The 23807-nt window shown below is 39.2% G+C and overlaps 1 protein-coding gene across 3 annotated transcripts in view; it reads left to right on the forward strand.

Annotated features, from left to right (window-relative positions):
* Positions 1-23807, forward strand: part of TP53BP2 (tumor protein p53 binding protein 2) — a 51708-nt gene that overhangs the window by 11760 nt on the left and 16141 nt on the right. For 2 of the 3 annotated variants that reach the window (XM_030447314.1, XM_030447312.1), the window contains exons 2-7: positions 9401-9548; positions 13753-13866; positions 15626-15705; positions 17797-17898; positions 21990-22164; positions 23576-23757. In XM_030447314.1, the coding sequence (XP_030303174.1) occupies positions 9401-9548; positions 13753-13866; positions 15626-15705; positions 17797-17898; positions 21990-22164; positions 23576-23757 (801 nt within the window). The remainder of the gene's footprint in view (positions 1-9400; positions 9549-13752; positions 13867-15625; positions 15706-17796; positions 17899-21989; positions 22165-23575; positions 23758-23807) is intronic. The other variant, XM_030447315.1, reaches the window with a different exon arrangement.

Below are 23807 nucleotides of genomic sequence, written 5' to 3' on the forward strand. Positions count from 1 at the left end.
CTCTGAATTCCTGCATTTGTTTAACTAAACTCTTGAAAATTCAAGTGTGGATTCGGGCCTGAGCAGACTGAGCTGTACATGATGTGTTGGCAAATGTGGGTGTGCAGTAAAAGGCTGTGGTTTTCTACATGTGTTACTGATGAAACCAATTTAGTTTATTTATCTTAAAAAACAACCCAACATCTTTTAGAATATTTTCTTTTACATAATGCTGATATCCTCAGTGCAAAATTGTAAGTAATTTGAGACATTCTTGTCTTCAGTACTATGTAGCAAAGCAAAGAAGCATGAAGTATATTGCTGCTTTGCTTACCATTAATCCAAAGTAGTGAAATCCATTGGCATGGACCTTTCTCTTTTAGATGTCTAGATTATGGGAGGACTTTTGCTCTTATATAATATAACAGAATGATTGAAGAAAAACACAGTGAGAAAAAGTAACTTGGATTTGAAGTGGAAGTAATGATGATGATGATCATTTTCTGTAACGTTTGACAGGAAGATTGCATCTTTTTAATTTTTAAGTCTGAACTGAAGCATTGAGTTCTGCCTTTGATGTTGCAATCCAATAAGTAGGAGGATTGTGGACCTACAGCCATTAATTTCAGATGACAAGAATGGCCAGAAATCTGGACTGTTTTCCTTGAAGCTCTGCAGTTTCCCTTGATGATCATTCAGATACATGCCTGATAGTGAAATGTAATTTGGCGTTTGTTCTATAGTGTTTGCCCAGTTTAACTAATATTTACCAAAAGCAGATGATTTTCATTCTCTTCTCTCTACAGTAGGGAAAAGAAGAATAAAGAAAGGAAGGGTAGGGAAAGACTTCCTTTTTGCCATTTCCAGCTCTTTTTCCACATCCCCCCCCCAGAGATGTGGGTAAATATAGATTGTATTTTAAAATCTGGGGAAAAAAAAAAGATATTTTAAACAAGGTGAAATACAATTACATGATAAACTTATCTCCAAAATAATCTATATAAGTATGAACTACCATGCCTTTGAAAGTAAAGGCACAGCCTTGTTTCCTCCAGTGGTGCAACTGAAAGGGAAAAGGGCTGAGCTTTATACAGACTAGGAATAATCTGAACAATGCCATAATGCTTCCTACTGTACTCCACCTACCTTGCATCATAACTTCCTTTCTCGCTTTTATGGCCAGAAACCAGTACAATTTAAATGGGATAGTGTGTGCCGTGGGTGAGATGGCAAGACTCTAACTCCATGCATTTGGGCATAGCTATAGGCAAATATCAAATCTTGCATTTCTGTTGAACCTAGATTTACTGAACAGCTGAATATGAACAGGACTGGGGGTAGCAATCATCCCATGTGACTGTCTTCTAGTAAGTGTGTTACAGTCTTTTGTTTACCTTAATCTGAGGAATTTGCAAAAGAATTGCTGAATTGCTTTCTTATTGAAGTATTCTTTGCATTAAATGAAGAGCTATAACTGTGCACCAGCTCAGTATGCTGCTTATAAGAACAGGAAAATGTGCTGTTGTGCAGGCTGTCTTCTGTTGTTTAGAAAGTTACATCAAGTCAGCACAAATACCTATTTTAGCAGCTGATCTCTTTGCTGCTATCTGGGAAGGTGCAGACTCAGTGTTCCTGCTATGTAAGATGCAAGACTTTAATACTCTTTGTTTGGAATAATTCTGTATTTATCAGGAAAAACTCATTTGTGTTTAAAACTGTGGATACTTGATCTCTTGGTGGAAGCAGTTATTTCTCATTTCTGTCATCTGTACTTGAAATTTGATAGTCAATATATTATTTCTAAAAAAATTACATTCCTCTTTTCTCAGCTAAAATTAAATCTTAAAACTATATTTTAGTTCCAGTTGTAAATTATGTTATAATTAATTTCCACCCCATGCAGTGTTTAAAAAAAGCTATTTTTGATACTTGTGAAATTTGTTTTCTTTACTGATGTATATTGCTGCCATGTAACCACACTGTGTAGAAGAGTCATTGAAGGGAATGCTGTGAGTTCCTTTTTGGAGGCTTGTTTATACAGCACTTCAGGGGTGCATGCTCTGCGTATTTTAGGAAGATAAATTGTCAGTTGAAACATTTCAGTGTAATAGAATATGTGTAAGTCAGATAACAGTGAGAATATTACTGAAAAGCATTGCATCGTTAACCTTAAGAGTGACTTTTAGTGCCTCTTTGAAAATGAGAGCCAAGAATACTTTTTTGCAAGCAGACCATTACTTAGCTGTGTTATGGAAATACAGCAACTCCCAACTACTGTTATGTAGGTCAAAGATATTAGGTTTCAGTCTAAAATGCAGAGAATGTGGTACAGAATTACGTTTTTTCTTCTAATGCAAGGTAATGAAATAATGATTTCCAGAGACAGTATGTGTGTTTGGCTACCAGTTTATGTTCTTGTCTCTGTCTTTGCCTTTTCATATGCCCCAGTTACTCTGCTTGTAAAGCAGGAAACTGCTTGCTTGTGTTAAAATTTCCTGATCATAAGATGCTTTGAAGATGAAAAATGCTATGTGAATACACACTCCAGTTTCTGTTGCTATGTAGGTAGACTGCATCAAGTCACGAATTCAACAGATAGTGAAAACCATGGTTAAGTTACTTTTTTTTCTTGTGGTTGGCTTTTTTTTTTATCTTTGTTTTACAAGACTTTATTAGGGACCAAGGACTGGATTTTAGTTTGGAAGGTAATTGTTGTTGAAAATTTCATGGTCTAAATTACATCTTTCACTAGAAACTGTTGGAGGAAAAAATATGTTCGTTCTTTTAACTCCTGGTGGTTTCAGCAATCAGCAAAGTCTTTGTATTTCACTTGCATCATGCACAATAATAGAATTTTCCCCTGGATACTTACCTCCTGAGTAATTTGAATATTATTAGTATATTGATTAGAAAATGTACAATTTAAATGTCTTTTAATACCCAAGGTGTACGATGCCAGTTTTATAGGAAGTATGGAGTAAGAGAAGTTTGAGCCTTACAGAAACAACATCAAAGCTGAAAAATAAAATTGCATTTCTCTTTATCTTTCCTCCCCTTAATCAATTGACATCTTCTGATCTTAGGAGAAGATTGATATGAAGTCTTTGTTATGAAACAATATCTTGGATGGATGTAAAATTTAAGGCATGTGTTTGCTCAGGTTTGTATTCCAAACAGGTTTAGAAGCTGGTTTTAGTTGTGTGGGGTTTTTTGGGTTTTGTTTGTTTGTTTGTTTTTTTATGCCCAAAATGTAGCCTAGCACTTCTGTAGAGCTAGCTATACTTAAGTATTTTACTTTCAATTAAAAACTTACAGATGTCAAGACCTGTTATGCCATATTAAATATCAGAGCAACTGTATGAAATTATCCTTTTGATGAGCTTAACAACAAATGAATCACATTTGTGGGCAAATACAAGACTATTTGGGACTGATGTGTGAGAGGGAGATGGAGGATTATAAAGTGGGGTGTGACTTGCTTTTGTCTATTCCCTCTTCTGCCCACATTTGGTTGCTTTTCTAGCTATGTTCTTTTCCTGCTCCTGGACAGATTACAGCCCAGACTGAATGGGCTGTAGGTATTTGGAGGTGATGTGCTAGTAATATGGGTTGAAATAAAATGATATATTTCATGCTGAGAGGACTCGAAGTAGTAACGCATACCTATTTTTTAGACAGGCTTTTTTGAGACAAAGATCTTTATTTTCAGTTATGCAGTTGTTTGCAAGTCATATGTCATTGTCAGTCCTTGCAAAAACACTCTTGCTTTAACTCTGGTGTCCTTGTGGTCATATATATGACAGCCTTGGTGTGTCCAATTGAACTGCCTCAGTTGGTGGCTCCAAAACTGCAAAATTTCATTTTCTAAGCTGTAGCAGAGTCAGCTGAAATCTGTGATGTGATTTTTAAAAGGAACTGCTTCAGTAGTTAGCCTTGCTTGAAACTGATTTTTTACATGTTGTTGGTTTTTTTTTTTTCTTTTCCTTTTTTCCTTCTGTCTTAATTCCTGGATGCCTATGTGTAACTGTCTTAATATCTTCAATTTTAAGTAGGAGCCAGAAACTGTACGTTACAGTCAAGCTTGATGCAATCTACAGGATTCAAAGTTCTGAACAAGGAAGGTGTCTTGAGTATTCTTGTTTCTTTTTCACTGCCAGGCAGTGATCAAATATCAATATAAGCTGTCTGGTAGGGTTGTTTAGTAACCACTGGATTGTTCCCAGGTGGTGCAAGCCACAGTAGCCACCAAGGGTTACAAGAAGTGCCAAGAAGCCGTAGCTGTTTTGGTTTTTTTTCCACACCAGCTTCTTGACATTTTCCACTCCTCTCTGGGGAGAAAACACATCTCTGTGATGAAACCTCTCTGCTCAGTGCTTGCCTTAGGCTTCAGTGTGGCCAGACAGAGAGTAGGCTACCCCAGGAGGCTTTGCAGATGTGTAGGCAATAGGAGCAGGCAGGGCTAGCTCCTTGCTTCTCCTCTTCAAGGTGGTAAGTTACAGCCATTTGGATGGGAGAGAGGAGACACAGCTACTTACAGAACTTCTCAATCATCTCGTCGTTGTCCATCTAGCTAAAGTGAAGTAGGATTAGGAAGCTGCAAAGGTTGTGTCAATCTTGTACCCTTTCAGTTGCTTTAGAGTCTTAAGTCTTTGAAGTTTGGTTTTAGGGAATTTGAAGTTGCTTTTTTTCCCTTCCAGTTCCTAGAATAGGCGGGGTAGAGGATAATCCAGGCACTACTAGGTCTCAGAAATGGCTTGCACACAGCAGGTTGAGTGCTTTTGGCTTAATGTATTAGTAATTATCCTGAGCATTGTGCTTAGAAATGGAAACGTGATCCTTCCTGCATAGTTGTCTGTATTGGCAAATCTTAGGGATTGACAGCTGGATATAATCAGGCACACTGAAGAGCCTGCTAGGGTCAAATTAGGTCTGCTTTGTGTATAATACCATGGGTTTAATAATCTTCTTTTAATTCCATCTGTTTGCTCATCTTTTAAAGCTAAAAAATATTACAGCAGATACACGGCCTTTGTGATATAGTGTTCTGAATACAAGGTTATGTAGTATTAAATGTGAAGTGTTGATGTGTTTTATTTACCTATGTAACACTTAAATAGTTAACACTGTAAAGCTATTTGTGAGCCTCTATTTTATCCTTTTCTGCACAAATTTTTCTCGTTAAATGGTATTCTTACCCGGTTGTACATGGCATCCCCCACTGTAGGCCTTCTCTAGAAACACTATAGCTGAAAGACAGCATGTTAAGTGACCGAAGATAAAAAGATGAGTATCAGAGTTCCTGCTTGGGGAGCTTTGTCTCTTGGATTTAGGTCACTACTTCTGTGATGTAAACAGCACAAGGGTTGCTCCCATCTTTGCTATATAAGTGTCTCTGGTAAGCTGATACTGTCTGACTGCCTGTCATGCAGTTCTGGCTCACACAAAGCTTACCAGAGAGGGATAAGCATTAAAACAAATTCACTGCCACCTGTGGGTGAGCATCTGTGACCCTGGCTGACAGGTGGGATGCTCTGCTCCAGGATAAGAAAAGAGTAAGCAGCATCTTTGATTCTCCTCCTTGATCTCGTGAGACCTCACCTGGAGTGCTGTGTGCAGTTCTGGAGCCCTCAACACAGGGGACACATGGATCTCTTGGAGCAAGACCAGAGGGAGGCCACAAAGATGATCAGAGGGATGGAACACCTCTCCTATAGGAACACAGGCTGAAAGGTTGGGGTTGTTCAGCCTGGAGAAGAGAAGGCTCTTGGGGCAGCTTTCCGGTATTGCTGCCTTCCATTGGTCTGTAAGAGGAATCTTGGTGCTGCCTTTGCATTTTCCACACTTTGTCTCCTAATTCCTCTCCTTACAAGCCACAAGTGTGTGTTTGTCTTTGCCATGTGACAAGGAAATGGCTGGGGGGCTCTGAACATTTTCTAAGGATTACAGGCAGTTCTGAGCTCTCTTTTAGCAGTTGTTTTTTTTCTGCTCAGTGAATATTTGTAAGAAGGTCTTCAGGAATTTATCAGAAACTGCTGTCTCAATGAGCTGGGCCAAACCAGAGATCAGAAACTCTGCATGCTTTTGGTGCTAAATCTGGTGTAGTGCCAGGGCCCAAAATACTGTTTGCAAGTGTTTATACTGCCACACGTGGGATAAGTATTTACACTAAATAACAAGACATATTGAGTGTGGAGTACTTTCACAGAAGATTTCAAAAGAATAAAGGCAGCTTCTCTCCTAGGGTTTGAAGGGATCTTGGCATTTGAAAGAGCCCTGGAAAGGCTTTGGACATATCAGGGATGCGCACGTGCATTGGTTATATTCTGGGAGAATCCCTAAGAAGGGGTTCTAAAAACTGTGAAGAAGATGAGGCTAAATTTCATTTTGTAGTGGCATCAAAAATACCTGTAATACTTGTTCTAGAGTATTCACTCTAAAGTCACTGAAATAGTACTTGCGTTATTGCTGGTTCTGGGTTTTTTGGGGGGTTGTTTTTTTGGTTTGGTTGGTTGGGTTTTTTTCGTTATATTTAAGGATTATATATTTAAAGCTCTCTCTTGCATTGCTTGATTTGGCAGTGTGGTGGTTTTTTTCATGTTTGTTTTTTGGGTTTTTTTAAGTTTTGGCCTTTTATCTGTAAGGATGTATATGCCTTTTACTTTCTAAAAATGAGGACAGGCAAGGATTTGTGTCTTTTCCTGCAAGAATGTTTTTTTCTGCTGTGTGAATATAGACTTTTTCATGTAGCCAGTGTTTCTATTGCTTGAAATTCTTAGTTGAGTAATTGCTTTCTGGAGACATTTGAATGATTTTCTGTGTTGCTGGAAGTTGTGCAACAACCAGCCAGCAGATAATAGGTCTTAGAAGGGAATTAAGATTAATTTTTGACTAGCAACTAAACTTTCATAGCAAATATCAAGGCATAGAGTGAGGTGGTGTTCAGCGGCAATAATCATAATATTTTCTGTGATTTTTAAAATGTGTGCTTTATGGTTGTGGCAGGAAAGACAAAAGCAAGAATAACATCTAGCTGTGTGGTGTGTTTATACAGATTAACAAAAGATCAAGGATACTTCTACAGCAGTGAAGAAGAAGCAAAGTAAAATATTCTTATTTTCCTATGAATGGTGGGGAGGACCTTGTATTCAGAGGCTAAGGATGCAGCAAGTTAATGTGTTTCTAAGAAACCTCAAGGTGAAGGGTGTTGTAAAAATGCAAAGTATGTTTCTACTTCACTGCCTGTGTAGTATAGTATATGTAGCCATATGTATGTCTTCCCTACAGATGTAATTGTCATAATTTTTCCCTATAAAGAGTATCTGTAAGCTCTAGATGGCTGTCTCCTGCTGCATCAAGTAGGAGCAGTATGTATGTGTAGTAATGTGGGAGGAGTTCTGAAACACCACCTTCAAAGAGAAGGAAGGAGCAGTAAGTCCAAATTTAAAACCAAATCATCCCTCATCCTACCACTATAGGCTCTTGCAAACAGGTAATTTTAGTGTGGTCCCTTCAGATACTGGAAGGTTGCTATTAGGTCTGCCCAGAGCCTTCTTTTCTCCAGCCTGAACAATCCCCAGCTCCCTCAGCCTGTCTTCATAAGAGATGTTTCAGCTCCCTGATCATTTTTGTAGCCTTCCTCTGGACCTGCTCTATCAGGTCCATGTCTTGCCTGTATTGAGGGCTCCAGAGCTGGATGCAGTACTCCCGGTGAGGTCTTACCAGAGCAGAGTAAAGTGGCAGAATCACCTCTCGATTTGCTGACCACACTTTGGTGCAGCCCAGGATGTGATTTGCCTTCCAAGTTGCAAACTTGCAGTGTTGGCTTGTGTACAGCTTTTCATCCACCAGCATCCCCAAGTCCTTTTCTCTTGGGCTGCTTTCTAAAGCCTCATCCCCAAGCCTCTACTGATTGTGCAGATTGTTCTGACCCAGGTGCAGGACCCTGCACTTGGTCTTGTTGAAGCTCATGAGCTTCACCTGGGCCCACCTTTCCAGTTTGTCCAGGTCCTTCTGGATGATATCCTCTCCCTCTGGCTTATTGATAGCACCACTCAGCTTGGTTTCATCTGCAGTCTTGCCGATGGTGCACTTGATCCCACTGTCTATATCATTGATGAAAACATTAAACAGTACAGATCACAGTATGGAACCCTGAGGGACACCACTTGTCACTGATATCCATCTGGACTTTGAGCTGGAGACCACTATCCTCTGGATGCAACCATTCAGCTAGTTCCTTATCCACTGAACAGTTCACCCATCACCCATCAAATCCATATTTCTCCAACTTGATGAGTAGGATATTGTGGGGGACTGTGTCAGAGGGCTTGCAGAAATCCAAATAGATCATGTTGATAGTTATTCCTTGTGCACTGATGTAGGTACCCTATCATAAAAACCCACTAGGTTCTTCAGGCAGGATTTGCCCTTTGTGTAGCCATGCTGGCTGTCTTGGATCACCTACCTGTCCTTCATGTGCCTTATCAGACCTTCTAGGAGGATCTGTTCCATGATCTTCCCAGGCACAGAGGTAAAGCTGACAGGTTGGTAGTACCCAGGGTCCTCCTTACCACCATTTTTAAAAATGGGTATGATGTGTCCCTTCTTCCAGTCACCAGGGACTTCACCTGACTGCCATGATTTCTCAAATATCACAGAGGGGGGCTTGGTGACCACATCCACCAATCCTCCCAAGGCTCTGGGATGCATCTCATCAAGTCCCATAGACTTATGTATGTTCAAGCTCCTCAGGGGGCACAGACTTGATCTTCACATACAATAGGAGGGACTCCAATGCCCTTGTCCCCTCCTTGTGCTTTATTATTTTGGGAGAGAGGTTGCCAGCGAAGACTGAGGAAAAAAAAGTTGTTGAGAACCTGAGCCTTTTCCTTGTCTGTTGTTACTAGCTGGACAGACTTTCTCTTTGGGGTGTGTGTGTGTGTGTGTATGTTTTCTTTAATGTTCCTTTTTTCATTGATGTAGTTGTAGAATCCCTTCTTGTTATTCTACACATCCCTTGCCAGGTTCAGCTCCAGCCATGCCCTGGCTTTCCTGGCCTCATCTCTACACAAGCGGGCAGTATCTCTGTACTCTTCCCCATATACCTGTTCCTGCTTGAACTGCCTGTGCAGTTTCCTCTTGCCTTTTAGTTTGAACAGCAGGTCATGGCTCAGCTACTCTCGTTTCTTCCCTTCCTTACTAGATTATTTACACCTGGGGATCAAGATCTCTTGTATTCTACGGACAGTGTCCCTGAAGATCTGCCAGCTCTGTTCTGCTCCCTTATCCCCAAGGACATTTTTTTATCATGTCATTTTGAGTAAACTTGAAGCAGAGAATTACTTTGGTTGTGTCTCACTTGCTTGTACCTTAAAAAGCAATGTGGTTTTGTTTTGAAATTCTTTGCCTTTACCTTTTCCAGATGTTTCTGACTGTGTACCTCAGTAACAATGAGCAGCACTTCACTGAGGTGCCAGTCACACCTGAAACAACCTGCAGAGATGTGGTGGAGCTGTGCAAAGAGCCTGGTGAGAGCGAGTGCCACCTGGCTGAAGTATGGTGTGGCTCAGGTAGGTTCACCTTCATTTTTTAATTGCAGGATGTTTGCCATTCCTAACAAGGCAGTGCAGGAAGACCTGATAGATGTGGTCCTGTCCCAGTGGGTTTCTCCTTTGCAGTTTTGTTAATCTCTTCATCAGACCTGCTGTATGATAATGTATCTACAGAAAGGCTCACACATGCAGAAATTAGTTACAAGCAAAAGGAGACTCCAGCATGCATATGCTTTTTGTGTGAAACCCTTCTCTGACTCAAATGAGTCTTTAAGGGGGGTGGTGGACTTGTTTTCTCTTGCTGGTTCTGCCCACAATGGGATCCCAGTGGCCTTTGAAGTAGTGGGGTTTTTGAAGTAGTGTGAACAGTTCTGTGACCCAGTTATTTCTTTAACCCCATAGTCATCTTCACTTGTAGTGACAAAGCAAGACTTCTTTATGACACCTTCATTGTTCCTGATTGCATTAATCGAGTTTGAAGCTCTCTAAAGAAGGTGGGTGGGAGAGAGGACATAGAAATGATTTTGCCCTGTCCTGTTAAACCTGGGGAAGAGGGTTTTATTTATGTTGTTGGTTGCAGCTTTTTTTTTTTTTTTTTTTTCTTCTCTTTTCTTCTTCTGTGTTCTTGATGATTTTTGCCATGGAAGTTCAAATCTCCCCAACTTGCAGTATTCCACTGGAACTGGAGAACTTGTCAACAAACAAATGCAAACAAATGAAAACCTGAAGTATGGCTAACTTTTTAAGGCTTAAATGGTAAAGGCTATCTCAGGTCTCTGTGATACTTGTTAGATACTGGTAGCCATTCAGATGTGCAACATAGATGAATCATAGTGAGGATTGAATAATGAAAAATAATGGTATTTGAGCCAGTGTTTTGAGATGTTTCAAGAAGTTTCAAGAAAATTACAAAGGAATTGGATGATAAGGACTTATGTCTGGTTGTTTTGTGGTTGTTTGCATTTTTGGTTTCTTTTGCTTTGGTTTTGTTTGTTGTTGTTGTTGTTTTTTCTGTTAACTCACCTCATACCTTTTCAAAGAAAGAAAGAAATCTTTGGTGAGCTGAATATTTATTTAATAGCATGAAATACCTGAACTATCTTTAGATTTTTAGCCCTTTCTGAGAGTTGTAATGATTCTGTTATTTTTAAGTTTTTCAAAAAATGCAACAGAAATTGTTTTCTTCTCCTTAGTAAAGAATGATTCTTTATAAATGATAATAACATAAAATCAACAATCCAGCACGCAAAAAGATCTTTCAGGAAAGTCTTACTGTTTTTTTTGGGTTTTTTTGGTCCAAATCTGTCTAAATCAACACAATATCAAAGTCTACCATGAAAGACAAGTAAAATAGAGGTTTTTGTAAGATGTCTGAATTTACAGTTAGCCTTAACCTCACACCCTGTTAAAGAGCATGCATGGTGGTGGTGAGGGACAGGGTTTTCTTGTCACCAAAGATGGAGCCCTGGTAGTATGGGCAGTTCTTCTTGTATTTTCAGAACCTGTATTCTTGATTGACTTTTTATATATTGATGTAGAATATGCTAGAAAGGCAGCTGAGATTATCCTGAAGTTGAGGGAAAGCACCTATACCAAGAGGCAAGTGAAATCTCTCAGTATTTCATTCCAAATGGTCTTGTTACACTGAAAAGATAATTTCTCAGTGAGTGGGACAATATAATAATTGGAGGTTTACTTGTAAAATGAGTTTGTCAGCCTCTCTGGTACTCAAGGAGATGTAAGAAAATAATCTGGATGCAGAAACAAGGTGAAGCAGAGTATTTTTTCTGGGATTAGTCTTTGCAGAGACCTTGTGAGATATCTAAGAAGAACAATCAAGAATCTAAGTGTTACTTGTACATCTATTGTCATAAGACAAAAAAAAATTAATCTATTTATACAGTGAAAACTTTGGGTATTGTTTCAGAAGCTAGATTATTCTTGTCCCTTTACTGGTCCTGTCATATTTACTAATTTTTACTTCTATACACAAACACTGATTTGTGTGTATAAACTGTACAGAGTTTCAAATTGTACTTGGTAACAAAAAATGCAGTAGTCTTAAATCATGTAACATTAAAAGACTTGAGCCTTGGATGCATGTTGTTTCCAATAATATATGCACTTTGTTAAGCATCTCTTATAGCATCCAGTAGCAATCATTTGCCAGGTATGTTTTCATGTATCTCTTGGATCTTTTTTGAGGGGCAAAGGCCGGGGTGGGGGAGAAATACTTACCGCTTTTACCTAATCTCATTTTAGATGTCAGCAAAGTTTGCTATCTTGTTATTCCAAGATAAGTCATGACTTATTTTGTTTGCATTTTACAAATTAACAAAATAAACTTTATTTTTAGAATAAACATGGCAAACAGCAGCTAGCCCTGTGGGGTAGAAACAAAAGATTTAGTTTGGAAAATAACTTCTCAGAGTTCAATTACTGGCATCCTTCTTAGATCACTTGTTTCTCTAGATCTTTTTCTTGCTTGCTCAGAAATTCTAGCTTCTGTTGTCATACCTTATTAAGCCTGCTTTGAAAGATTGCTCCAAGTGCGCTTGAGGCATTCTGCTCCCTGAATGGGGCAAGTTTACTACGTTCCCTATCCTCTTGGTTTTTGCTTGAAATCTGATTATTATTCAGGCAAACTTTATTGATCTTTCCACTATTGCCAAAATTCTGCTTCCAATTATTGCCAGAATTTTGTTAGGTGACTACCTTTGCCACTGTGGAAAGCAGTCAAAAGGTGTGTGCATGTATAAAGATTTTTTCCTATGAGGCAGGGAATACCAAAAAGTCTGGTTGTTTGTCCTTTCCTCTTGAGCTTCCCAAATGTAGTTTTGTTTGGTATCTGAAAAATCTCTTTCACATTCCTTTGAAATCACTGAGTGGTATTGATAGAATCCTTGTGTAAAGGGCATTTCCCTTGATTGTAGAGTTTCAGTTGAAGTATTGCCATGCTGCTAGAAATCTCTCCTAAGCCTGCTGTATATTCTTTCAGATGGAAATGTGACAGTGGCACTGTTTTTTTTCTTTGTTTTTGTTTTTTTTTCTTGAATTAAGGTTTAACAGATGAAGAGCTTTTTTAGTTGTCTGGACAAGTAACTGCCAAGAGACAGCTTTTTCTGTAACAGTGACCTACTTGCTTATTCTGTAAAGTTAATCTCTCTTGACAGTGACTCTAGAAATTTTCTTTCCTAGAACGCTTGAGCACAGCTGCAGCATTTTCATTTAAAGAAGCACTTATATGTTGAAAGGAGCTTTTCACACACTGAAAACATGTTCATAGCTTCTCTTTTTATTAAACTAAAAACATTTATGCTTAGCATCAACAATTTTTTCTTCTGAAATAATATTTTCATGTTAACATAGAGACTTTGAAGCACTGAATGTGAACTACTCTCAGATTTGTTCATCCCTCCCCCTTTTTTTTTTTTCCCTTGAGCTGTCACTCCCAAGTAGTTTAGCTTTTCCAGTTTTATCAGGAATGGGGCTTTCAAAATATGTAATCTGAACTTTGAAATTTGCTGTTCTGTGGCTGACAGGCGCTGTAGAGAAACACTTGAAAGTGACAGGAGCTGTAGTGGTTTGCTGAGGACCAGGCCCATGGGTACTGTTCAGAAGCTTTTTCAGGCTTGGGTGCTTCTGCCTGACCTTGAACACAAGGGCTGGAGTCCAGCATTTGATTGCAATCTTTAGGAAGCGATAAGAGAAGAATTATCTGAGTTGCGTCCCTCTTAATTCTCATCTGAATAGGAAATAAATGAGTCCCTCTAGGTACTGGGGCAGAGGATGGGGAAAATGACTGAGAAATAAGTTTGTCTGAAGTACCACAGAAGTGGAGCAGGAGGTACACCAGCACATTCCCTGTGGTGGTAAGTAAGTTGATTTCCACAAAGCAATGGTACTAGACCTGAAAGCTCTAAATTGCCTTTTTTGCTTCCCTTTGGACTATGATGGTACCTCAGCTTCTCCCTTCAGGGGTAGGCTTTTAAAGGGCTGTATCTGCTTTTTAGAGGTGTTGATTTACTTTCAGAAGCAGGGAGTGGTACAATGCCTTCCTAAGGGAAAGGTAAAAATGCCTTGGCTGAAGGCAAGGTTCAGGTGCACACAATGTACTTGAGTCATAACAGGTGTTCAAGTGGAAGATGATGGACAGATACTTTTGTTTTGGTATGTGCCCAAGGTGCCTAGGTATGTAACAGCTGCCTTTTTACCTTTTCAGAGCGTCCCATAGCAGATAATGAACGAATGCTGGAAATTCTGCAGAACTTTGGGATGCAGAGAAGTGAGGTTCGTTTCTTTCTTCGACATGAATGCTTTCCCTGCCAGGAAGCAGGTAGGTGTTCACCTTGCCCAGTTCATTTGTCTGAGTTGCATTGAAGTTCTCAAGGTTAAGAAAACAGCTTGCATGTGTTATTTATTCATGTTGGTTGTCAGTATGGCATTACAGCCTTTTTTTATATGACTGCTAGTGTCTAGTAATGGAAAACTTGTTTGTTTTGTTGGTTTTGTTTTGTTTTTTTAGTAAATACTTCATCCTGCCTTGCCAAATCTGGGAACATTAAATCCAAATTGAAATTTTTGCAGGTTTTCTAGAGTTGGGCTTTACCAAAGCATCCAAATGCATTCTATGTTAAATGTATTAGCCACAGCTAAGTATCCAGAGATCTGCGGTAGTCTCTTAACCCTAGTAAGCAAGCTGTTGTTCAGTAGTGTAATTTATTATTTGGGCTTAGGCTGTTTCACATAGATAATACCAGGGTGATAAACTTAGAATTCTTGGAGGATAAAGTTTATATATGTTTCTCCCACAATCTACACATTTGTATTAGTTTCAGGGATAGCATTAAATGAACTGCCTAGTCAAGTTCTTTGAGAATGTAATATCTGTGCTTTGTAAATCTAAATGTCAAACTTATAAAGAAAATGACTTTTTTGCTTTTCAAGGTTTTTCTGTACACCCCATATTAATCTCTCCAGTAAAATCCTTAATATTTTTACCTTTAAGTCAGTCTACTGGATTCTTCTTCCTCTTCTTTTTCTGTTTTCATCTTTGGTAATCTTTCTTCATGTTAGAAATACTGCATTTGTGTTGACTGGCATGGTACCCAGCATATTTTAGCATGGCTAAATGTGTCTTGATGTTTGAAATGTATGTTGATGATAGAATGAGTAACTGAGAAGTTAAACCTGTGCTATTTCTATCTTCTAAGGATCTTACAGTGCAGTTTAGTTGTCAGGAGGTAATTTTTCAAGTCCAGGGTGGTCATAGTATTTGGATTATTGGCATTTTATTGACTACAGCATTGCTGCAGAGTATGTTTGAGGAAGTTAGAAGCTCTGCAGTTAGTCTTGCAGGAATGTGATCTTGTAAAGCTAACAGGCATGGCTTCATCCTGTAGTACATGTATGTCCTAGAGGGAAATGAGTGAGGTTGGTATTTGGTGTGTGAACACAGTTAGTACATAATTTGATGGAAACATTAAAGGAGGATTCTAATTAAGTATCATATTTACTGTCACTATGACTGCCGGGAAGAAGAAAAAAAAGCTTTTAAACTTTGTTACGGGCAGATAACCAGCTGTAGATTAAATGGCATGTCTTTCATGATAGGAGACTAACCCTAATTGTTGTTATTCATGTTCTCTGAGGCAATTGAGGAAGGCATAGCAGAACATCTAGATACTAGCTTTAGAACACGGGTGCAAATGCCTCTCTGTGAGCTAACCAATTAGTTCAAAGGGAACACCTTTTTTTGATTGCATCTGTAATGCAGACTGAGTAGAGGCCAACTGCTTGTTGACTGTGGAAAAAATATTGAAATAGCATACTGTTGGTTAAGCTTTTTTTGATTGTCTGTTTGAAACAGTTCTATATTAAAATAAATGTTGACATTTAACAGCAACCTCTTTATAGAAAGTCTTGTGTCATAAGTTTATCTTAATGGTAAGCACTTGGGAAGAAGGGGTTTTCAGATTATAAAACAAAATGATTGTGTACCTTTTCTCCTTTTATATTAAATGTTATGTCTAAAGGAGTAAAAAAAATCTGGAAGTACTTTATCCATCTTTGACTATTCCTGTATTTCTTTCTAGGCACTGGACAAAGGTCTCAAGATGCAGCCTTAGAAAGAAATGATGTGAAAGTGTCTGGTGATCAAAGAATAGAGAATGGAGTAAGTGCTTGATGCAATGGCCATTATAGTAAAAATGAAGGCTTTCCGTCTTTCGAGTTACAAGTGCAAATTTTAACCTGAAAACTAAGAAACTGGTCTGGAGAGGTTGATAACGACTCCTTTAAAACAGGCATAAATCCTTTAGCAATTATCAACCTTGCTTACAGTTAAGATGTCTCTGAGATTGGTTGGCTGCAGTTTCTGTGTACAGGTGCACTCATGAGAGCAGCAAATTCAGCATCTTTTCCCTAATTTTCTCTCTTTTCCTTCACTTCTGTCATGGCTTGGCACTTTGGGCAGACTCCAAACCCAAGAGCAGAAATCCTCTCTTTCCCCCTCCTCCACACACAGAAGGAACATAAAAGGGGAATAAAGTCAGGAGATTTTAAGTTGGAAACTGAAAACAATTGGATACAGATTTATTGACACAGGGGAAAGGTAATATAAGGGATACATAAGGGTAACATAAGGGATAAAGTAACAAAGAATACAAATATATACACTGCAGCACAGCCAGCAGCAAGCAGAAAGAAAAAGAGGAGGAGCTGCTGGCATTCCTGAACTTTAGAGTATGGTCAGGAAATAGGAGGGAATAGACCCTTCTGTGTTCCACCCCTCTCAGAGTCTGAAAGCCCTCCTGCTTTGGTTCGGCCTGTTCAAACGGTGACATTCCACCTCTTATTCCATTCCATTTCTCTTCATACTCATTCACTTGGCAATGCTCTGTCTTTTAAACAAGACTTTTTATTAATTCCAGGCTGCAGGTGCTCATCATGGCAGCTTCTCAAAGCGAGACAGATGGTACAGGGTCTGCAGGGTTCATGCCCTCACATGCTGCAAACTCTTCCTGAGACTCTTGGACACCACTGCATTATTCTGGGGAAAAAACACTTAATACAACTAATTACTGTTGTAAAACAATTAAAACTATACAAAGTGAAACTAGATGCTCTCAGCTAGAATTAAGTTCCCCTATGGTGTATAATGGACTTGCCCATCCTGCTGCATAAGCCACCAAGTGTGCCCTGGACCTTGAGCAGAAACAACCCCATGGACAGGTTTGTCTTGGCCCAAAGCTGGATAGACCCAAACAGTTTTTCCCAACAGGTTATATTCACACAACAACAGGGACTTTATCCACAGTATGTAAAAGGTCTGAAAGAGCAGGACTGTCTTGATTGATAGATCCCCCAGCATTAACTAGCCAGGTGGCTTCTGTGAAATGCATATTCCAATTGTTTGAAATTCCCACCACCCATTGCTTTCAGGGTGGTTTTCAGCAAGCTATTGTAGCATTACATTTTTCCAGATGCTGGTCTGTGTTAGGGGATATGGTATATCCACTCTACACTATGCTCTTTAGCCCAATTGTTTAACATAAGGGTTAAAGTAACAAAGAATATAAATATGTATATATACAGCACAGTAGATATTGGCTCTGATAAGCATGCGGTGAACTGGTGGTAAAGAAGTGCAGGGTAACAGCAACACAGCCAGCAGCAAGCAGAAGGAAAAAGGGGAGGGGCTGCTGGCATTCCTGATCTTTTTATTGAGTATGGGAAGGAAATGAGAGGTAATTGACCCCTCCTTTGCTGTTTTGCCCATTAGAGTCAAAGTTCCTCATGTTCAAATGATTATGACTTCTTTCCTTTTTTTCACTATGTCTAAACTTTCAAGTTTTTACAACCTACATTGAAGTGTTTTGAATTGTAACAATACACCTATGACCACAGATCTGTGTGATGTTTGTTGATCATTTTTGGCTCAGTCAGAGAAAGCTGATTCATGCTGATCGTAATGATAAAGGGCTTTGAAAGACCTTTTTAAAATGCTGCTGGGATTTTGCTAGAAATATTAATGTTTAAAGAGATGCACCTTATGCATTGCTGGATTGGGTTACTCGTGTATTTGAGGGTACAACTATTTCATTACCATAGAAATGCACCATTTCTTTCTATTTATTGGATACTCAGTTGTTGTTACTATTGTTTTAAAAACCTTAATCATACTTTTCTGCAGTAGCTCTACTTAGTTACACACTAGTCAAATTGAAAATTCTATACTTATCAGTCTTTGGTTTATCTTTGACAGGTCACTGCTCCAAGGATGGATATGACACTGGCTGAACTTCAAGAAATGGCATCACGCCAGCAGCAACAAATTGAGGCTCAACAGCTAATGCTGGCTAACAAGGTGAGTTAGGAATGAGACTGTTTACAGTTAGGAGCAAAGGTTGTAATATTCAGATGAGGTGGAGGGAGGGTTGGCAATTTTAATTTGTTTTTTTTTTTTTCACCTCTTTTAAACAGAGGGCTCCCTTTCTTTAGCTCTCTTTCTTTAAATTTGAAAGTCAACCTATGGAAATATCGAGTAGTAAAGCATAAAATAATGTCAGTGATCACTATATCGATAGAGCACACAGACTGTCATTTGTTCTTGTGGTTCTGCCAGCTCTGTTTGTGTTCTGTGTGGTTTCCAGCCAGTCACCTGTTTGACCACTGAATGACGCTTTTGTCTCTGGATATAATGCTGTCCTGTAATAGTATCTTGCTTTTTCCTGATACAGTTCAATGTGCCTGGTTTCCTGGGGCACCTGTCTGGAAAGATGGCATGTATGTGATGAAAGTAGCTAGGAGGATGATTTACAAAATACTTGCTGAATAATAATGGAAAAGCTAATCGAAGTACACAAGGTGCTCCTGAATCACACAGGAGAAAAAAATAGTCTGAATGACTCTGCAGAATGGTGGCATAGATTTCATATTTTACTTAAGTGTTGTTGGTACACACTGCTCTTGAAAGTACAATGGAAAGCCCTGCTTTTGGTGGGGAATTGTTAAATGTGAGCCCTTCCTGAAGAGCACTTGATTGTAAGCTCCATCTCCTTCTCCTTCTGAGATCTGCTGGGTCATGTTGTGCCCCTGTCCCCTCTGTCCTCCTTCACAATGTGTTTAAGTATCTTGTTCAGTTCCCTTGGCTTTCAATAATTGTACTTCTGTGGAGTGCTTCAAACTTTGGCTTTCTAATGGCTCTGTAGCACTTGCAAAGTAATACTATAGCCTGTAAAAGTAGTCATTAAACTATATTTCTATTTTACAGTAAGAAGAGATATGAAGAAGGTGAAACTATAAATATAAGAAATCAGTGAATCAACCAAGTGATTAGTTTTGACTGTAAGATTAACAGCACAGCTAATACCTATTATGCCCTAATTTGACAAAGCAAAATGTTCCAACTGAGATGTGTTAAATATGAGAGAAGCCTAAATGTTCATAACTTTTGCCTGTTTCACTCATAGGTGATGGTAATAGATATAGTTTTATAAATAACACTGTAATCACTAAATATATGATATCAGAAATAGGAAATTTATGTATATTTGCTGTAAAGGGAGTTCTAAAAGATTTAAAAATAAAAAATTATGGTTTGAGTCTGAGTAGCTATTCATCACGTAAGTATCTGCTGCCTACACTTTGAAGAACAACAGCCTTACTGGTGTCCCACAAGGAGAATTTTTAATTTAAATGTGCCTCTCTGGATCAGATCAGCTCTCCTAGAAACCCTCTCAAAATGAGTCTTTTCATTGCTTCTTTCCTACCTTCTGAAATCACATGCAGTATTAAAAATAGACTCTCAGTGCAAAAAATGCACTTTCTTTTTAGACATGAGCTGTAAGATCTATTTTTGACATTTTTCTGTGTGGGATTGACTAAATGAGTGCATATACACTGTAGGTGTTACCTGTTTTTTTCTGGAAGGCAAGCTCACATTTTCTTCTTCCCTTTGTATTCAAAGTGCACAAGAATCCCTGTTTCTAAATGAGTGATGCTGCTTCTTTTTTTTTTTTTAAGAAGAGTTGAGTACAACTGTTAGTTATTAAGCAGTGTGCCATGGTTTGACCAGGAAACACTAAAGCAGGAGGGTTTTGGGACTCTTGAGAGGGGTGGAATGCAAAGGGAGGGATCTGTTCCCTCCCATTTCCTTCCCTTCCCATGCCATACTATATAAAAACCTTGGAAGTCAGCAGCTCTGCCCTCTTTTCTTTCCACTTCCAGCTGGCTGTGCTGCTGTTTGTTAGTACCAGCTGGCCACCTGCTATCTATGAGGTTGTGTGTGTGTGTATATACATATATATATGTGTGTGTGTGTATTTGTATATATTTGCATATATTTGTATTCTTTGTTGCTTTTTCCCCTATGTTTTTACCTTTCCACTGTGTTAGTAAATCTGTATTAATTTGTTTTCTGTTTCCAACTTAAAATCTCTGGTCTTTGTTCCCCTTTTATCTTCCCTTTGTGTGTGGGGGGAATAGTGAGTAAAACTTAGGTTTGTGGTCCACCTGAACACAGTGGTAGACATGGCTTTTAGTGTGTTCTAGGGAAAGTCTTCCTACCACTGGAACAACCTGTCATCTCCAGAACTGGAAGACATGTAATTGGCAGCAAATTAAAGGAAGATTATATAGGTGACCTAGTGGTTCCTTTTAGCTCTAAACAATAACCATCTGTATATGGAGACTGATAGCACACCCTTTTGCTCTTATACTCTTGGAGTGATGGATCTTCTCCACTGAGACAATATCTGTTGTATAAATGGGGGACAGGTTACTTTAAAGGTTTTCATACAATCACAGAATGATTCAGGTTGAAAGGGACCTTAGAGATTATCAATCTCCAACAAATATTTTTGATGCCACTACAAAATGAAATTTAGCCTCATCTTCTTCACAGTTTTTAGAACCCCTTCTTAGGGATTCTCCCAGAATATAACCAATGCACGTGCGCATCCCTGATATGTCCAAAGCCTTTCCAGGGCTCTTTCAAATGCCAAGATCCCTTCAAACCCTAGGAGAGAAGCTGCCTTTATTCTTTTGAAATCTTCTGTGAAAGTACTCCACACTCAATATGTCTTGTTATTTAGTGTAAATACTTATCCCACGTGTGGCAGTATAAACACTTGCAAACAGTATTTTGGGCCCTGGCACTACACCAGATTTAGCACCAAAAGCATGCAGAGTTTCTGATCTCTGGTTTGGCCCAGCTCATTGAGACAGCAGTTTCTGATAAATTCCTGAAGACCTTCTTACAAATATTCACTGAGCAGAAAAAAAACAACTGCTAAAAGAGAGCTCAGAACTGCCTGTAATCCTTAGAAAATGTTCAGAGCCCCCCAGCCATTTCCTTGTCACATGGCAAAGACAAACACACACTTGTGGCTTGTAAGGAGAGGAATTAGGAGACAAAGTGTGGAAAATGCAAAGGCAGCACCAAGATTCCTCTTACAGACCAATGGAAGGCAGCAATACTGGAAAGCTGCCCCAAGAGCCTTCTCTTCTCCAGGCTGAACAACCCCAACCTTTCAGCCTGTGTTCCTATAGGAGAGGTGTTCCATCCCTCTGATCATCTTTGTGGCCTCCCTCTGGTCTTGCTCCAAGAGATCCATGTGTCCCCTGTGTTGAGGGCTCCAGAACTGCACACAGTACTCCAGGTGAGGTTGGGGTAGGAGAGTATCACCAACCTTGGCCTTCTGGCTCTGCTTCTGTTGATGTGGCATGATACAGTTGGCATTTTTCCTGTGTCTTGAGTAATCCTGTGCCATGATAGCAGTGATCATTTTCAGGAAATTGTAGATTTTCAGAGCTTTGGTGTGTGCCATGATCCCTCGTCTCAAGGAGGTTCTAGCAGAGCTAGTGAAAGTACAGAAAAGTGATGAAAATTGTCAGCAGTTTATGGATTGCCTTCTACATAAAGAACATCTGATATTCTCCTGCATAACATAGATGTTTAAAAAGTGACATGATAGAGATCTGTAAAGTACGAGCAGTTATGAAGAAAGTAGAGGGTAAATAATCATTAGCTTTTGCAACTTGAGAGGAAAGTAGTGAGTAAATAAAATTAGAAAATGGCACGGAACATAAATGCTAACATTTTTCTTAGACTTCAAAGGGTTTTGATATTTTTCATGGAAGAAGGATTTACCAAGGGCTCTTAGGGATACCATGTCTGTTTCAGTCGGTGCTTGTGCCACAGAATGGTTGTACCTGGAGGGTTGCATTGGAACAGTATCAATATGTGCTTGCTCTTTTCTCTCAAACCTCCTTCAACACTCTTAAGAAGTCAGCGTACTGGGTACTGGGTTCATCTAAGATGCTGTGGTTTTCATTTTTAAGTTTTGAGAATTTCTGTCAGTATCATACCATCACCTAATTTAAAAAAAACAACTGAATAAGCAAACAAGCAAAACAACAAAAAACCCACAACTACTTCTGTTGTCTTGTCTGTAGGAACAGCGTCTGAAATTCCTCAAACAACAGGATCAGCGACAGCTGCAGCAAGCTGCTGAGCAAGAAAAACTGAAACGCCTGAAGGAAATTGCTGAGAATCAGGAAGCCAAACTTAAGAAAGTGAGAGCACTGAAAGGCCATGTAGAGCAAAAGAGGCTCAGCAATGGGAAACTGGGTGAGTTGCTGCTCGGGGAATTGGTCTGTGATTTTTCATGAAACATGATTCTTGGAACTCTAAAATTTCTGGTGATTTCAGTGATTCAGAGGAGGTATTTCCAGTATAAATTTGACAATCTCGCATCTTGTAATTATCAAGAAAACTTCTGAATGATCTAGAACAACATATATTTTTGTACTGTCTTTTAAAATATCCCAAAAGGGCACCCTGTGTTTTGAGTGTGGCATATCTGCTCTTTAATTACAGCATAGGTTTTTTTCCTTACTTGAATACTTTTGTGTACCACATTTAGTTTTTCCATCCTTGATGTTTGCGCCTCACATATTTGGAGCTTATTTTCTTTTTGGGTTGTAGCAAAGCTTGGCATGATACTCATGTTGCCTCTTAAGCAAGAGGTAACTTAATAGCCAGAGAGGCTGAATATTTACTTTTTAATTATGTAAATCCAGATAGTTTTCAATAGTACTACAACATTTGCTTGCAATTCAACATGTTGATGCAACATTGAGTATTTTATTTCAGGCTTCATATCAACACACATTTTTCTGCCTCCCTTTTCATTCTCCCTCTATACATACTGTAAAGAACCATTTCCACATGGACTCAAATGAAAATATATTGGTTTATTAAGGCAAAATAGAATTATATGGTTTTATGCAGAATCATGGTGCTTTTCAGATAAAGCAAAAAGTGGTTTCTATGGGGAGTTCTGCTCTGTTTGTGTTCTGTTGCACAAAATAAGCATCAGTTTAAAGGAACAGAAGGATGGTAGAGTAATACAAGATCTTGCAGCATGTGTATCTGTTTCCTTGTACCTTCCCCAGTTGATCTTGGTATCTGATTGAACTCTAACCGATTCCTTAAGCTTTGTTTTATAATGCAACAGTTTTTGCACTGGGAGCAGCTGAAGAGAGCTGTTTCTTATAGACCCTAATATGCCCTCTGAGTTTTTTTTAGTATAGCAGCTGGAGTGTTCTGCCATTGAGTTTCTATGACCTAAATTCAGAGTTTTGAATATCATAAAAATGCCTTGTGGCTGAGTAAGTGTCTTCCTGCAGAATTCAGCATTAAATGAATTTAGGCTTCTGTAGATGAATCTCAGTCTGGTAATGTGGTTTTGTTTGTTTCCATACTTAAGAAAGTAAAAAATATTATTTTCCCCTCCCCATCAGTGCTCAAAGCAGAATGAATTTACATAATCTTGCTCTTAGTACATTTGTTTTTGCAAATGCCCGGAGAAGAGCTGGTTTGGCAGGGAGCACGACTTTGCAGCCGCTGACCACAGGCTCTATGCAGTGCTGCTCTGGAGGCTGGCAGGGCACTCTCTGTCCCCTTAACCACCACCTTGGAAGCAACCCATGCTTGGGTGTGTCCCACAGCAGCTATGGTGCTCTCTCATCCTCTCCAGTGGAAGAGATTGAACAGATAAGCAGCTTGTTCCAGCAAAAGCAGCGTGAGCTGGTCCTGGCAGTGTCAAAGGTAGAGGAACTCACCAGGCAACTGGAGATGCTGAAGAACGGACGGATTGATGGTTACCATGACAACCAGTCAGCTGTAGCTGAGCTTGACCGATTGTACAAGGAGCTGCAGGTAATGCAAAGCTGTCTTGTGAACCAAAACTCTTTAAGAGCTGTAAGTTG

Source organism: Calypte anna, chromosome 3, assembly GCF_003957555.1.
Source record: "Calypte anna isolate BGI_N300 chromosome 3, bCalAnn1_v1.p, whole genome shotgun sequence".
In the NCBI taxonomy this organism is placed as follows: domain Eukaryota; kingdom Metazoa; phylum Chordata; class Aves; order Apodiformes; family Trochilidae; genus Calypte; species Calypte anna.